At 43.7% G+C, this 14,002-nt stretch overlaps 1 protein-coding gene across 5 annotated transcripts in view; it reads left to right on the top strand.

The window, feature by feature from the left end:
• The window catches only part of TANK (TRAF family member associated NFKB activator), a 299,318-nt gene that overhangs the window by 226,089 nt on the left and 59,227 nt on the right, over window positions 1–14,002 (top strand). For all 5 annotated transcript variants that reach the window (XM_085645450.1, XM_085645446.1, XM_085645448.1 and 2 more), the window contains 2 exons: window positions 3,801–3,989; window positions 7,072–7,157. In XM_085645450.1, the coding sequence (XP_085501576.1) occupies window positions 3,801–3,989; window positions 7,072–7,157 (275 nt within the window). The remainder of the gene's footprint in view (window positions 1–3,800; window positions 3,990–7,071; window positions 7,158–14,002) is intronic.

The following is a 14,002-nucleotide window of genomic DNA, read 5'->3' as shown; positions in this document are numbered from 1 at the left end:
CCTCACCAAATAGTGACCTGGTCTCCCCTTATAGTGGGGTTATGAAGGAAGAGGCTTTTTTGCCACGGTGATGCAGAGGAATGCTGTAGTCTTGGACAGAGGTGCTTCAACTTGGGGTATCTCCCACTGAACCTCTCCTCCTTTTCCCAGAAGCCCTCGCTGATGTCCTACTTGGGGCCTGGGTCAAGCTTTGCACAGGCATTCCTGTCCACAGGACGATCACCTGCTGTTACCACCCCACAACTGGGGATCCAGCTTTTCTCACCCTGCATCCCACCCCTGAGAGCCTGATTGTACAGGCCTCAACGTCCATGTTTAACCCTGGCACGCTCCCTACTGTGCCACCGAATAGGGAATTCAAAAGGGTTGACACCTTCAATAAAAAGGATTTTCTCTTCGACCAGCCTTGCATTATGGTTTTGAACATGGCATGCCTCTTGGGCCGGTACACCCACACAGTGTGGGAATCGGCCACGTAAGTGCTGCCCATGGTCTCGGAGGAGTCCCAAGCCACGCTTATCAGCGACGCTTGGGTGTTGAGGAAAGTGAAGCGGTTGTCGCAGGCCATGTGAGGAGTTCAGGCGTACACCCACACAGTGTGGGACTTGGTCACTCAAGTGTTGTCCATGGTCTCCAAGGATGCCCGAGCCATCCTGACCCAGGCTATTGCCCACGGCAGAGATTCAGAAAAGTTCTGCGGACAAGACATGACAGACTCGCTGGGTGGAGCAATTGCTTCGTAGGTAGCACTCTGTCACCACGCCTGGCTGTGGTCAACTGGCTTCTCAGGGATCTATTATGAACATGCCCTTCGACAGCCCTCACCTGTTTGGCAATGACCCAGACTCAGCGCTCAAGTACATCAAGGGCAGTAAGTTGTTGGGACTCTCCTTGGCCCTACGCCAGCCTCATTCTGCATTTCGCTCCTTGGTGGATACGGTAGGGGTTAACAGTCATGTCCATTTCCACTCAGCCACCATTGCCAATAGATCCCCAGTCCTTACTTGTTTGTGAATACATCTCCCACAAGCCTCGTGTGACTCAACACCAGAGATCTGTCTAGTCCGACACCCTCTGCCAGCTACAGCCTCCAAATCTCTTTAACATGCCTTCATAACATCAAAGCAGCTGGTTGGCGGCAGGATCAAGCACCACCTGCCCCGCTAGCAGTCCATAACTTCGGAAAAGCGGGTGCTCCAAATTATTCAGCTGGGTTACGCACTTGTATTCACGGAAACCCCACCACCCATGCCACCGGTCTCAGATCCGCTGATGGAGGATAACCTCTCCCTGTTGCATGAGGAAGTACAGGCTCTTTTAGCCAAACAGGTTTTCGAGAGGGTACCGACATCAGAAGTAGGTCATGGTTGCTATTCTCGCTACTTTCTGGTGTTGAAAAAGACAGTCTCTTCCCTATTCTCCATATGCGCCCTCTTAACTAATTCCTGTCTTGTCTGCCCTGGATCCCAGAGACTGGATGGTAGCGCTGGACTTGAAGGACACATATTTCCAAATATCCGTTCTGCTGCCCCATAGATGTTACCTGCGCTCCACGGTGGGCCATTACCATTTTCAGTTCGCTGTTCTCCAATTTGGCGTTACCAGTGACGATTGGGTGTTCACGAAAGTGATGGCGGTGGTCGCAGGCCACCTGTGTATATGGCGGTGGTCGCAGGCCACCTGTGTATTTCAGGTATTCCCGTCTTCCTCCTACCTCAACGACTGGCTGTTGAAGGTGGGCTCGCCCCAGGCAGTCACCACCCACCTACAGACTACAGCAAACCTCCTGCATTTGCTGGGGTTCATTATCAACTTGCCCAAATGACGCCTGACTCCCTCTCAAACACGACCTATTATCGGAGCCATTCTGGACACAGTGCAATTCCACGCTTATCTTCTGGAGCGGCGAGTCCGGTATATTCAGGCTATGCTACTGATGTTTCAGCCTCTAGTGTGGATTTCGGTGAGACTGACTCTGTGGCTGCTGGGTCCCTTGGCCTTCTGCATCTTGCTTGTAAAGCTTGCCTGCTGGTATATGCGGGCTCTCCATTGGGACCTGAAGTCTTAAAGGACGCAGCATCAGGGGAATCTTTCTAGCCTCGTCCAGATATCGAAGGAAACTACAAATGACCTGCAGTGGTGGCTACCAAGTCATGATTGGTTCAGCAGCAGACCCCTCTCTCGTCCCGGTCCAGATCTCACAACTGGGTTGGGGCTACCAACTGGGAAAGGTGGAGATCCGAGGACTCGAGTCTCCAGCGGAGTCTCAGCTTCACATCAACTTGTTGAAGTTGAGAGCGATTCACTTGTCATTGAAAGCCTTCCTCCTCTTCATCAAGGGAATGCTGTTTCAGGTGTTCACAGACAACACCATTGTCATTTGGTACTGTAACAAACAGGGCGGGATGGGCTTGTGGACACTCTGCCGAAGGACATGGCTGGAACATCAAGACATTTTTCTGGTCGTGCAACACCCAGTGGGGTCTCTGGAGGACAGGTTGAACAAACTCAGCTGTCAGTGCCTCGAGATCACTTCCATGACTGGGGAGAAGCTTAGTTAGATCTATCCGCCACCACTGAGGACGTGCCATGTCCAGCGCTTCTGCATATTGGAGTTTCTAAAGTGGCTGTCGCTCGGAGACACATTTCATCTTGACACTGATTAGAAGTCACGCCAAGCAGTGGTAGGAGACCGGCGCATTCAAAAAAGTAGTTAGAAGATAGTGAAGTTTAACAATGTGCCCCAACCCACCTTCCAACCATCCTCTTGTGTACCTCTCAGTCTAGTCCATTTTCCTCCACTACATGGCTTGGACGTTTCCACATTAGCCCTGCACATTCTCAAGCATGCATATTTACATCTTGGCTATAGACTATCAGCAGACCTATTGTTTAGAGCACAATTACTTAGAAATGGACTTTGGGTCTGGCCCTTAATCATGATTGTATGGCTTTGTTGTCTGTCTCAGTTGTCTGCTCTTGATTTGATGGCTTTCCATCCTATCTTCTTTGAATCTCCCAGGAGTCTGTCTCATTTCCATGATTTGATGAGTTGTATTCTTCCACTGCACGCTTAAGAGATTCACTTGACATTCAGCACTGCAATGGAGTGCATGTGTTTCCTTGCTTTATCTTCCTAATTTTTCTCTGCCTCCCCCCAAGCGCACTCTCTTTTCTCTCCTGCTGCTCCAAATGCTCCCAGTGTTAAGTTTTTTTCAATTTTTCTTATTGTTTTTTTTTTTTTAACAAGGACCAGCAGGTAGGCAATGCTGCTGGGGGCCTCTTGCTTCTTTTTTGCCCACACTTGTTTACTTATTTCATATTTTAATTTACAGTTCAAACATCTGTGTGTGCAATGTTATATGGGTAAATTAAAAATTGACACTATAAATCATGATGCACACGTGTCAAGACACATGCATTTCCATGCATCACCAGTAAAACATGGGCGCCGACTGTCATCTTATATAGAAGACCCATCGCAAGACTGCCTTCAAATGCGTCTGTGTCTTGATGCATGCATTCTCAAGCGATTGGCAGGACTCATTAGCAAGCAAAGAGCTTGGGCTTTTCCCAATACTTGTTTTTCTCAGTGCTCCTTTAATATGTATCAGTGTCCTCTTATACATATCTGGGTTCCCACTTGTGCTATAGGATGAATGATTTTTTGACAAATATGTTTATTCAGGTATGGTTTCTCAATCTGTATTACTGTTTATTATCCACATATGGGTGATTGCATTAATTAAAAATTGTCTAGGAGATTTCTACTCTCATACTATTTACCTCTGCAATTTTAGGAGCAATGGGAAAAGGAGCAAATCAAATTAAAGCGAATTGAAGAAGAGAGCATTAAGAAGGGGAAAACATTTGAATCACTTCTGAACAATAGGGATGCACACATCATGCTCCTGAGTAAAAAGTTAAAAGAAGCACATGAAAGGCTTGATAAAATAGACTGCAAAAATATGCAAATCTGTGAAACAGAGGTAAGACCATATGAAAAAGGAAGCATGTAAAATAGTCAATTGTTAATGAGATTGTCTGGTATTACATGAATAATCAGTTTCCTGCAGATTGTAGTTTTTTTTAGAGAAGGTGGAGCAAGGGTTCCCCATAGTAGTACACTGTTTTTCATATTTTGCAACTTAATTAACCTTGGAGAACTTATCTGTATATTTAAGAATACATTTTTGTGTATTGCTTTTCTATTTTGTTTAATACAATTTGGTAATTATTGCACTACGTTTATTGATGTATTTCGTTATTGTCAGTTGCATAAAGTTCAATGTAAGACGATGCTTTTCCCAGCGAATAAATGTGCATGTTGTTTGACCAATTCGACTTTCAGCATCCAGTCACTTTGCATTCTTACTTACTTTTTATTACACTTTTGACTCTATTTTGTTTGACTTTTCCAAAGCATCGAAACAAGTGTTGTGATTGTATTCGGGTAGGAGGGTTAGCTTTATTATTACTTTAAACAAAATGTTTTTTACCTAGAAGCTACGTTTCATTTTTACATTAGATACAGAATGTTTAAAAGTGTGAGTGGCAAGAATTGTCTTTAGATATCACAATTACCGCAATTAACCTTCCCTCTAGAGACCAGAGCACTAACATTTGAATGTGAACTAAACGTAGCAGTATTGATCTTTTCCTTGTGTTGCTCCGCATGCTTTCGAGCATTTTGGGTTCTCTTAACCCCAGGTCTACTGACCGTGAGCGGTGTTGAAGCAGACACATGAAATTAACCATATCCATTGCCAACAGAACTGCAGATAGTGCGTACATCAATCAAAGTGGAGTCGCCAAATACAATCACGTCTTTCGACTTCTGACCTGTTGGAAATTGCGCTACATCGCATACAGGTCTATGTCTGGAAGCGATCATTTTTACTAATCTCTTCGAAAAGTGATGTTCAAAATCAAGGCAATGCCTTCAATGACTTGCCATTCTCATCAGTCCCTCAGTGGATACTCCAGAAAGAGCGTCCACCATTATCTCTACCTGATGATCAAAGCTAATTAGATCAAATCCGCAGCAAAGCCTATTATGGTCTTTGTCCAAATATTGTTTAATTTGATAATATATGTCGCTGTTAATACACTGACCATCTTCCACAGTATGCGGTCACTTATCATGGCATTGCCTAGACACTTTAGTGAAAGCAAGTAAACAAGTCTGCTAATAATTCTACATATATATAAAATGGTGTTATTTACTCTCTTGGGACCACCTGCCTTCCCACCTCGTCTCTACGTTGTAAATTTGCAGGATACAGTTGAGTACATTCGAGATCCAGTTCTCACCTGTATAGGTTATCAATACAGAAATGGTTCAGATTGGCCAGTGTGGTACCCCCAGCACCCTGTATGCCTGACATTGTGTCCCGTGCTTTTGGATTTTGTCCTGACAGGCTTACTTATACTTATAACCCTTCCAATATTTAGCAATATTCTGCCCCGTTTATGTCTTTGCCCTTGAGACTACAGTGGGGGCCCACTTCATGCGTTTGATTTATTTATTGACAAACATAACTCTTTTTGAGTGACAGTTACTCAGGTTTACATTAAACTTTTCGCGATGATCCCACCATTCAAACGGATCGAAACGCTGTCGACGATACAATCAGGCCCAATCTCCGTTGATTTATTGTGTATTTCATGAGCTGTATCTCATATAATGTAACTGCGATACAAATATTTCACTTCCAAGTCACGTGTATCACACGTTTGCCTAAGCACTTTCCTCGCTTGTCTCACTTCACGTTAACTCACATCCCACTGCAGTACTTTTTTTTAAAAAAAACTTTTATTTATTATGGATCGCTACATATTAAAAATATTGTTTGGATGTAATTTTATCGTCTGATACTCGTTGTTATTCTCGCCTCCCTAGGGACCACTGCTGTTCTGTAATAATACTTGCACCAGATCCCTTGGATACCTAGGTGCTCTTGTTTTTCTGTGATTCAGTCAGAGCCTGATCAGTAACGTCACTGGTTTCGAACTGTTTTCTAGTGGCACGCGCGTGCACGCTCTCCCGACAGCCACCAGAGCAGTCCTTGCTCTGTGCACAGCCCTCCTCCAACCCACGTAATCTGTAAAATCAGGAAAAAGTCCCACTTAAAATACATTAGATAAATGAATACAACTTTTATTACTAACGAATAAGCCTTAAATAATGACCCAGAAATATTCTTCCCTAACAACTAATCTGAAAAACGAAAATGTAGTCAAATCGAAACGTTCTCGCCCCTCGTAGTAATAGAAATAAAAAACAGAACTTGCAAAATACTAGCAGGCGTGGGCACAGGAAACCCATTGCTTATCTCGGTGAAGGAGCCGTTAGGGAGTAGAAGATATCACTTGGCGGACAAGGTAGCATGATATGAAACGGTTCTGTGCACTCTGCCTTACTCCTTGCCTTATTTCTTGAGTAACAGTTTTTTGCTTCAGTTTTATTTCTACTGCTCATGAAATAAAAATGTGTTTAATGCATAATGTACACCTTCTGATCTTTCCAGGCACTTCACATGTGTACTGTTTTCTTATGTGTATAACATGCTTAAAATGCCACGTCCAGATCTGAAAAAACATAAGTCTCGGGGTCCTTGAGTTTTATAAATCCCGTTTCTGTTTAGGGCCATTCTCAAATGTCATAATCAAAAGCGCATATGAATTAACTCACTAGGCTCTTTAATGTAATATACGTCTATATAAGTTCCCGTGATTGATATTTTCGTGTTGCATTTTAATTTCCCAACTCTTTAATAGTTTAAGCATGCATTTATTTTCCCAAGTGGTTTTGAAGTTGACTAACAAAGATCGACACCACTGGGCTCCACTAGGTGGCAGTCCAATGTTATCAAGTCGTCGATACGTGCTATAGTATTGTTTTCACTAAACATCAGATAAGTTACCGGGCATCACAGAGGTGCACTTGATCATTTTAGATTGGCTTTGCTCAACGTTTCTGTTTATATAGATTGCAATCAATTTAATTCAATCAATTTAATTTAAGATACAGATTGTAATGCAGCCCTGCCGTATTTTTCTTTCTTTAAGGTACAAAATAAAAGATTGGAGTATCCTGCTGGTCAGGATGTCATACCAGCAGCCTCAGGTACTTCTGCTATTCACATAAGTGAAAGGTAAAGCAGCTTTAATTATATGTATATTAATATGCAAGCTAAATGGCATTCTATTCTTTCTAATTGTGGTCATTGGATAGCTCCCCTGTTGGCGCGTGAGTCGCCTTACTTGTTAAAATAGTATCTGGGCAGCACATAGACCTACACACACACACATACACACACTTACACCCCCCCCAACCAACACAAACCTTTTTAAAGGAATGGACGTGAGCTCACACGCACCCCTCTTCCCCTCCCTCCTCCATAACCCACACAACCACATTCCATTTTAACTCCTATAGTGCTGTGGGTTCTGTCCCTCCCCAAAAAATCCAAAACAAATTTTAATCTGCATGTTGGGGATAGTAAAGGTACCCAGAGTTTGTGAATTACCCTGCAGAGACCTGTGAAAAGACTCCAATATGGCAAAATGTTGTCTTTTCGTTTTACAAAACATTAACATACGTGCTGTGCTAGAAAGTGTGTGTATTTTATGTTAACTAGAAAGGGCACCGACAAAAGATTTACTCTGGTACGTTTACTCTCTCCCCAGCGAACAGAAACAGGCAGAGTGGAAACGAAAACATTTTTTTCCCATATTTTTGTAGTTTTCTGATTCCTGGTTAACATTTCCTATTTTTCGGTATCTGCCTACTTGCATTTTGTGGGGAAAGTAGTTTGAAATCTACTGGTGAGCTTAGAAAGTTACAGCATTATGAAAACGAGACAGAATTCTAAATTCAGAAACGGATCAAGCATTTCCCAAAGAAACTACACGTTGAAATAAAAAAAAAGTGAAAGTAAATGGGGGAAAAAGAGAACTAGGTAACCGTGTTTTAATTTGTACATTTTCGCTCTGAGGAGCTACGAAAGTTGTATCGTTTTACAGTCATACTCATCCCAGAGAGCTACACTGTTAGTTGTCCAAATATCTGCTATATCCTTAGCCATTCACGGAGTCGTGGCTTACAATTGGTTTTCATACCAACAAATCTAGTAATTAACAAATGGCTGTGAATGAAAACTATACATTTTTTACATGTACCCAACAGTCTTAATTTACGGTTATAGGCTATTCGTACTGTTCTGAATTTTGGACTACCAATAAAGCCTGGAGAAGGTGTGATTTGTGCATAATGACTTAAGACTGGAAGCCAAACATTTGGAGAGAGTCAAAAATTGCAAATGCCCTACCATTCTTCGTTGTCTCACTTTAACCCAATATCTATAATAACCCATATGTATTTATGTTGCTTCCCCTGTTAATCATGTCCATCTGAGTTTTCCTTTGGCATGCATTCTACATTGGAGTGTAAGTATTTGTACCTACCTCTGGGTTCTAGACAGTTGACTTCAAGGTGAATGGGGTGTGTCCAGCAAAGCACCGGTATCGTATTCACTTTTGTCTGGATGCTTAAGTACATTAGCATCGAAAATGCAAGAGGAATCACAAACTCCAATAGGTCTTAAAGTGAGAAGAGCATCATCTGGGTGTCTTCACTGCTTTTTAAGTCTGACTGTGCCTTCTATCATCTACTCCCCAAGCTGTGATGGATGGAGGCTGTAGCTCAAAGCCGTGCCTGTGTTTTTTACACACTGTGCACTACAGATGAAGAATTCATCGCAAATTCATGGAATCAGTGTCTGGTCATCTACCACTCAAAATCACACCAGGGGTATCGGAACAATAATCCTCAGACAGGCACAGTCTGTGAAAGCAGCACTACAGTTGTGTAAAGAATTCAGAAGTTTTGCGCCACTACTTCCTGTGCTGATCCTAGTCTCCATGTACATGTTTACGTTGCAAGCTGGTGCCATTTTCCTATGTGGAGAGCTCATTGTACTGTGAAATTCTCTGGGAAAGAGAATCCAAGAGCCATTTTGGATGACAACAAGCAAGTAAGTGGAAAGTGAGGAGGGACTGTCTGTGTGTGATGATGATGCTACCAGTGCATCATCAAGTGTGCCTGTCAGCATCTTAGGTCACTGAAACGCATAACCAGCCTTTCAAGTCTACCAGGATGCAGCTCCTGGTTTTCACCCATACAGCTGACGGGGCTGTTTCGCAAAGCTAGCCTATCGAGGCTACCATGAAAAATGGTCTTTTGAAGCTGGTGACCTTTGCCCATACAGCTGACAGGACAAAAGATGGCGATGTTCACGCCTTTGAAGTCCCTGCTCTATCGCCATTGCATAGCTGCCTCATGTACTTGTTTCGCATGTGGAAGTCGGTGATGGACACACCTACTTAAATGGAATCTTTATTTAATTTTATTGTTGATGCAGTCATCCCCTGACATTCGCCTCACACATCTCTTATTTTTTGTTTGTGAAGGTAAATGTTTGAGCATTCTTGAACACTATTTCACATCATTCAGTGCTGGGAACTGAAGAGTATGGAATAACCTCCCACAGACTTACTGAGATTTATTAGTAAGTTCTGTCACACCATTTTACCCAGTGGGAACACCCTTACATCTTGCCTTGCACATGGCTTTCTTAAAAGTTACATGCACGACTAGCCCCAGGGTCTACATGGGATTCCCTACACACTTAATCAGCAAGCTACAAAGAATCCAAAATGCTTCAGGCAGGCAAGTCCTTAACCTCAGCAGGTGGGATCACACCACCCCTGGCCTTAGTGCTCTACCTTGGTTACCATTTGCTAGACGGATCTCATTCAAAACCCTCTGCATTTCTCCTTGAGAAGTCTACTGGACAGGGCCAGTCTTCTACGATCATAACTCAAACTGTAGGTCAAAGGAGAAACCTCAGATATCCTGAAATTCTTCTTTTTAAAGAAGACCCACATCGCTGGGAATTTTTTTTTTCTATAGAAATGCAAATTCTGGAACATGCTCCAAAAGAGACTAACTATCATAAAAATCCACCTGGAATTTGGAAAAGCAACATAGGCCTGGCTATTCCCCAAATCATGACTCTTGTGACACTTATTCTGCAGTTATACTTGTCTATATATGCAGCGCACAAAGCTATCCCTCACACTCTTGTTTCCATGCCACTCATGCATAACATGCTGCTTCACGCTGCTGCGCCAAGTCTGGAGCACATTCTCCGAGCCTCACGAATGACAGCAAAACACACTGGGCATAGAGAACAGTGAATCCATCACTCCTTGTAGTACAGATACAGAGCCACTTACTCAACCACTTTGGTGCTTCATTAAGGGATAGGAAAGTGCTATAGAAATGCTATAAACGATATAATACAGTAGCATGAGAGTTGCAATTGCTAATGTGGTAAACTCACACCCCTTCTAATCGTATACCTACGTAGAGCAATAAAACTGTGGTAAGTCTCAGATAAAAAAACTTTAGAGGTCAATAAGGGTAAGGGCATTTTTACATTGAAACATTTTTCCATTGGGAGAAAAAATATATTTAGGCTCAGGGGGCATACGCTAGAGAACTGCGGAAAGTCTTGTTTTAATTTGCATATGCCTGCTACTTTTGAGAATTGCAAAAGTTGATCAAAACTGCAAAATGTCTGCGTTTTCATAGGCCTGCATAGATATGATCATTTTCTTTCGCAATGTTCCATTACTTTTGATGAGGCATTAACATTAATCAATCAAGTAAATCCAGACAATTCTTGGCAAGTGAAGTGCCATGAAGCACAGTATTCATTTGCCTATCACATTCTCATGGGGCAAATAAATACTGATGTAATCATCGTATATAATTCATAATGATGGGATTAGAATCATGTTGTGTATTGTTTAAGGGTGATTTGCAGAACACTGATATTGAGGTGGAGGCATTTATGCTGTCTTAGATATACTGTCAAAGGCAAACCTTGCGAGGAAGGGGGATAGATATCCTTATTGCTCATTGTGTTGTTTAACAAAGACATTCTCATTATTCTGGAAAGGCACATGAGGTGGGCTTTTTAGCCCATGTTTGGAGTAAGCTTATCTGTTAGAGACCTCTAGCTGCAGATTTCTTCCCTTAGAATTATCCCCAGGAATCAGACTGGATCCGGAAACATTTCGAGCAGTACCTCTGCATGCTGGTAGGTAACGTCATTTAGGCCCGCATTTGTGTTGTCCACGCCAGAAATGATGTGCGTGTTGCCCATCTAGTACTGCACCCCAGCACGCTGACATCAGTTTTTTTCGTTCCATGTCAGTCAGCGCAGATCTGGAGAGAGCTACCTCCAGTCATTTTTTTGATTTATTCTTTTCAACGTTTTGTCGAGATTCTGGTCTCCCAGTGTTTAGGGATGTGCCCCAAGAAACCATTGTGTGTTAAGCCCTGTGGATCCAGTCACAAATACATTTCTGTGACAGATCCTCATCTGGTTTGCCTGTGGTGCTTGGAGCCAGACCACAACACCAAGACGTGTGAGGACTGCTGCACAATGAACACCAAGTCACTGAGGGAGGGCTCCTTGAGCTCTTAGTCGCCCAATGCTAGTCGACATCATGACACTCCAGGTACCATTCGTGAAGTTGTTCCAGGCCCTTGTCATTGCACTCAGTCTTTGGGGAAGTCCATAAAATGTCCAGGAAATTGAAGAAGTCGAAGTGCTCTTCGATTTCACTATGTGGGTCCAAACTGCTGGGTACACTTTGCACCTCCCTGAGTTTCCTGGAGCAACCACCACCCAACTTCATGAGTTTTATGAGGCCATCCACCTAAACTTTTGCATGGACTGATCTCTCTGGAGCACCTTTGGGCCCCATGAGTGTGACAGGTACCCCATCAATGGATTTGGACCGGCAAGTTCGCCCTCGGTGCCAGTTGGAAATCCTGGATCTGATACTGCATTCGGAATGGCTTCATTTTCGAAACAGCAACCATCACAGGAGCCTGTTGTGGCGACGACATTCCCAGTGCTGCTAATGCCCCACAGCATCACCTGCCCCAACATTATACCCGATATGAAGCCAGACCGGCATCACCCAATACCAAATCTGTGCAGATCAAGCTCAACCTTCCGAGTCAGATCCAGTGCCTCCTGTTTTTTGACAGGCCCGAAGAAGAGTATGATTGGGTAGGATCCGAGGACCCTTATATCAACAACCCCCTTGAGTAAGCCAATGGAAACTGGTATGAGGAAGTGGTGGATGCCAGTGATCTGATCACCTTCCCAGACACTGGCCTGGTGTCTCTTCCTTGTGTTGCTGTGGAGTAAGGGCCTCCTTCGATGTGGTTGTTGGGAGGGCGACTGATGTCTTGGACCTTCAGCTACCTTTGCTGGCTGTTTCAAGAAGAATGTCTTGACAGAGGTGCTTCAGCCTGGAGCCACTCCTTTACACCCTTTTTTCCCTTTTAATAAAGCCCTCCCTGATGACCTGCTCGCGCCCTGCCCAAGCCCTACACTGGGGTGCCTGTGCACCGGACATTTGCTTGCTGGTACGCCCTGCCCCTGGAGATTCAGTTTTCCTCACTCAGCACCCCATCTCAAAGTGCCTGGGCATCCAGGCCTCCACCTCCAAAGTCCACCCTGGCGCATTCTTTACCACACAATATGATCTTCTCTTCTGCCAGCCTTGCACTGCAGGATATGCAGGCTACGGATCCGATGTTTCAGCCTCTATCCTGGATTTCAATGAGATGACTCTGAGGTTTCTGGTCCACATGGCCTTTGCATCCTGCTGGTGATACTTGCCTGATGCCATATGTGAAAGCAAAGGGGATGATGGACGGAGTGTTGAACATTGCAAGCACTCACCCCCAGTCAACTGATCTGGGTTTAATCCATCATCGTTAAGGCAGCTCTGATCAACTGCAGATCCCTCCCTAAGCGTGCCGCTGAAATCTGGCTGCTTCTAAAAACCTCTAATTGGGATATGCTATTTGTGACTGAAACTTGGTTGCGAGAAGGTTCAAACCCGGACATCTGTCTAGCCATTCCCATGGGCTACAGAATGGTTACAGCTAACAGAGCTGATAATAGACTTGGGGGAGACCTGGCAATAATTTTAAGAGAGGATTGGGAAATTTCCCATAAGAAAATTGGAGAGCTAGGACCTATAGAGGCTCTGTCCTTCCAAATTAAATTCTCCAAAAATCATTCGATGGCAGGACTACTGATATACAGACCCCCTAACTCTGAGGCCTCTTTCTGGCCACTTCTATTTGATTGCATCGCCAATCTTTCGCTACGTTATTCCAACTTCACCGTGCTAGGAGATTTTAATGTACATATGGACATGGTTAACTGCCCCCTAGCTTCCCTAGTAGGTGATGCTCTAAAAAGTTTAAACCTGGTGCAAAAAGTACAATCCCCTACTCATGTTGCTGGACACATCTTAGACCTTGTCTTCACTAATGACATGGCCATCATAGTGGAAAAGCCTATACCAGTAACTTGGTCGGACCACATGCTGGTCACGTTCAGGTTTGGACTGAAACGTCCTGTTAATCACAGTGGGCCAACTGTAGTAAATAGAAGAAACTGGAGGAAGGTCACTCTTGATTCAATTAGAAGTGAACTAGTCAATACTTCTCTGGCTCCCTCCGGAAATCCAACACGTGATGCCTCACTCTTTAAATCATGGTTGACCATAGCCCTCGATAAGATAGCCCCTATTAGACCTTGCAAAGTGCCTAGGAGTAGGCCCTCAGCACCTTGGTTTAATACCGAACTCCGGATAGAAAAAAGCCATTGGAAAAAAAGGTTGGAGCGAATTTGGAGAAAAGACTATGAAACGCCAGCTAAAGAGATTTACAAGGCGGCACTGAGGAAATTTCACACCTTGAAACGTAGGACCATGAGAGACTTTATGGCAAAACAAATTGCGGAGGCACAAAACTCTCCTAGGGAGATCTTTAAGATAGTGGAGAGTTTTATGAAACCTCAGTCTCTAAAAAGTACGGTCCCGACGTCTCTCTCGT

The sequence above is a fragment of the Triturus cristatus genome, chromosome 3_1 (assembly GCF_964204655.1).
Source record: "Triturus cristatus chromosome 3_1, aTriCri1.1, whole genome shotgun sequence".
NCBI lineage: Eukaryota > Metazoa > Chordata > Amphibia > Caudata > Salamandridae > Triturus > Triturus cristatus.
The sequence above is the reverse complement of the archived record's forward strand: the minus strand, read 5'-3'. Positions and strand labels throughout refer to the sequence as shown.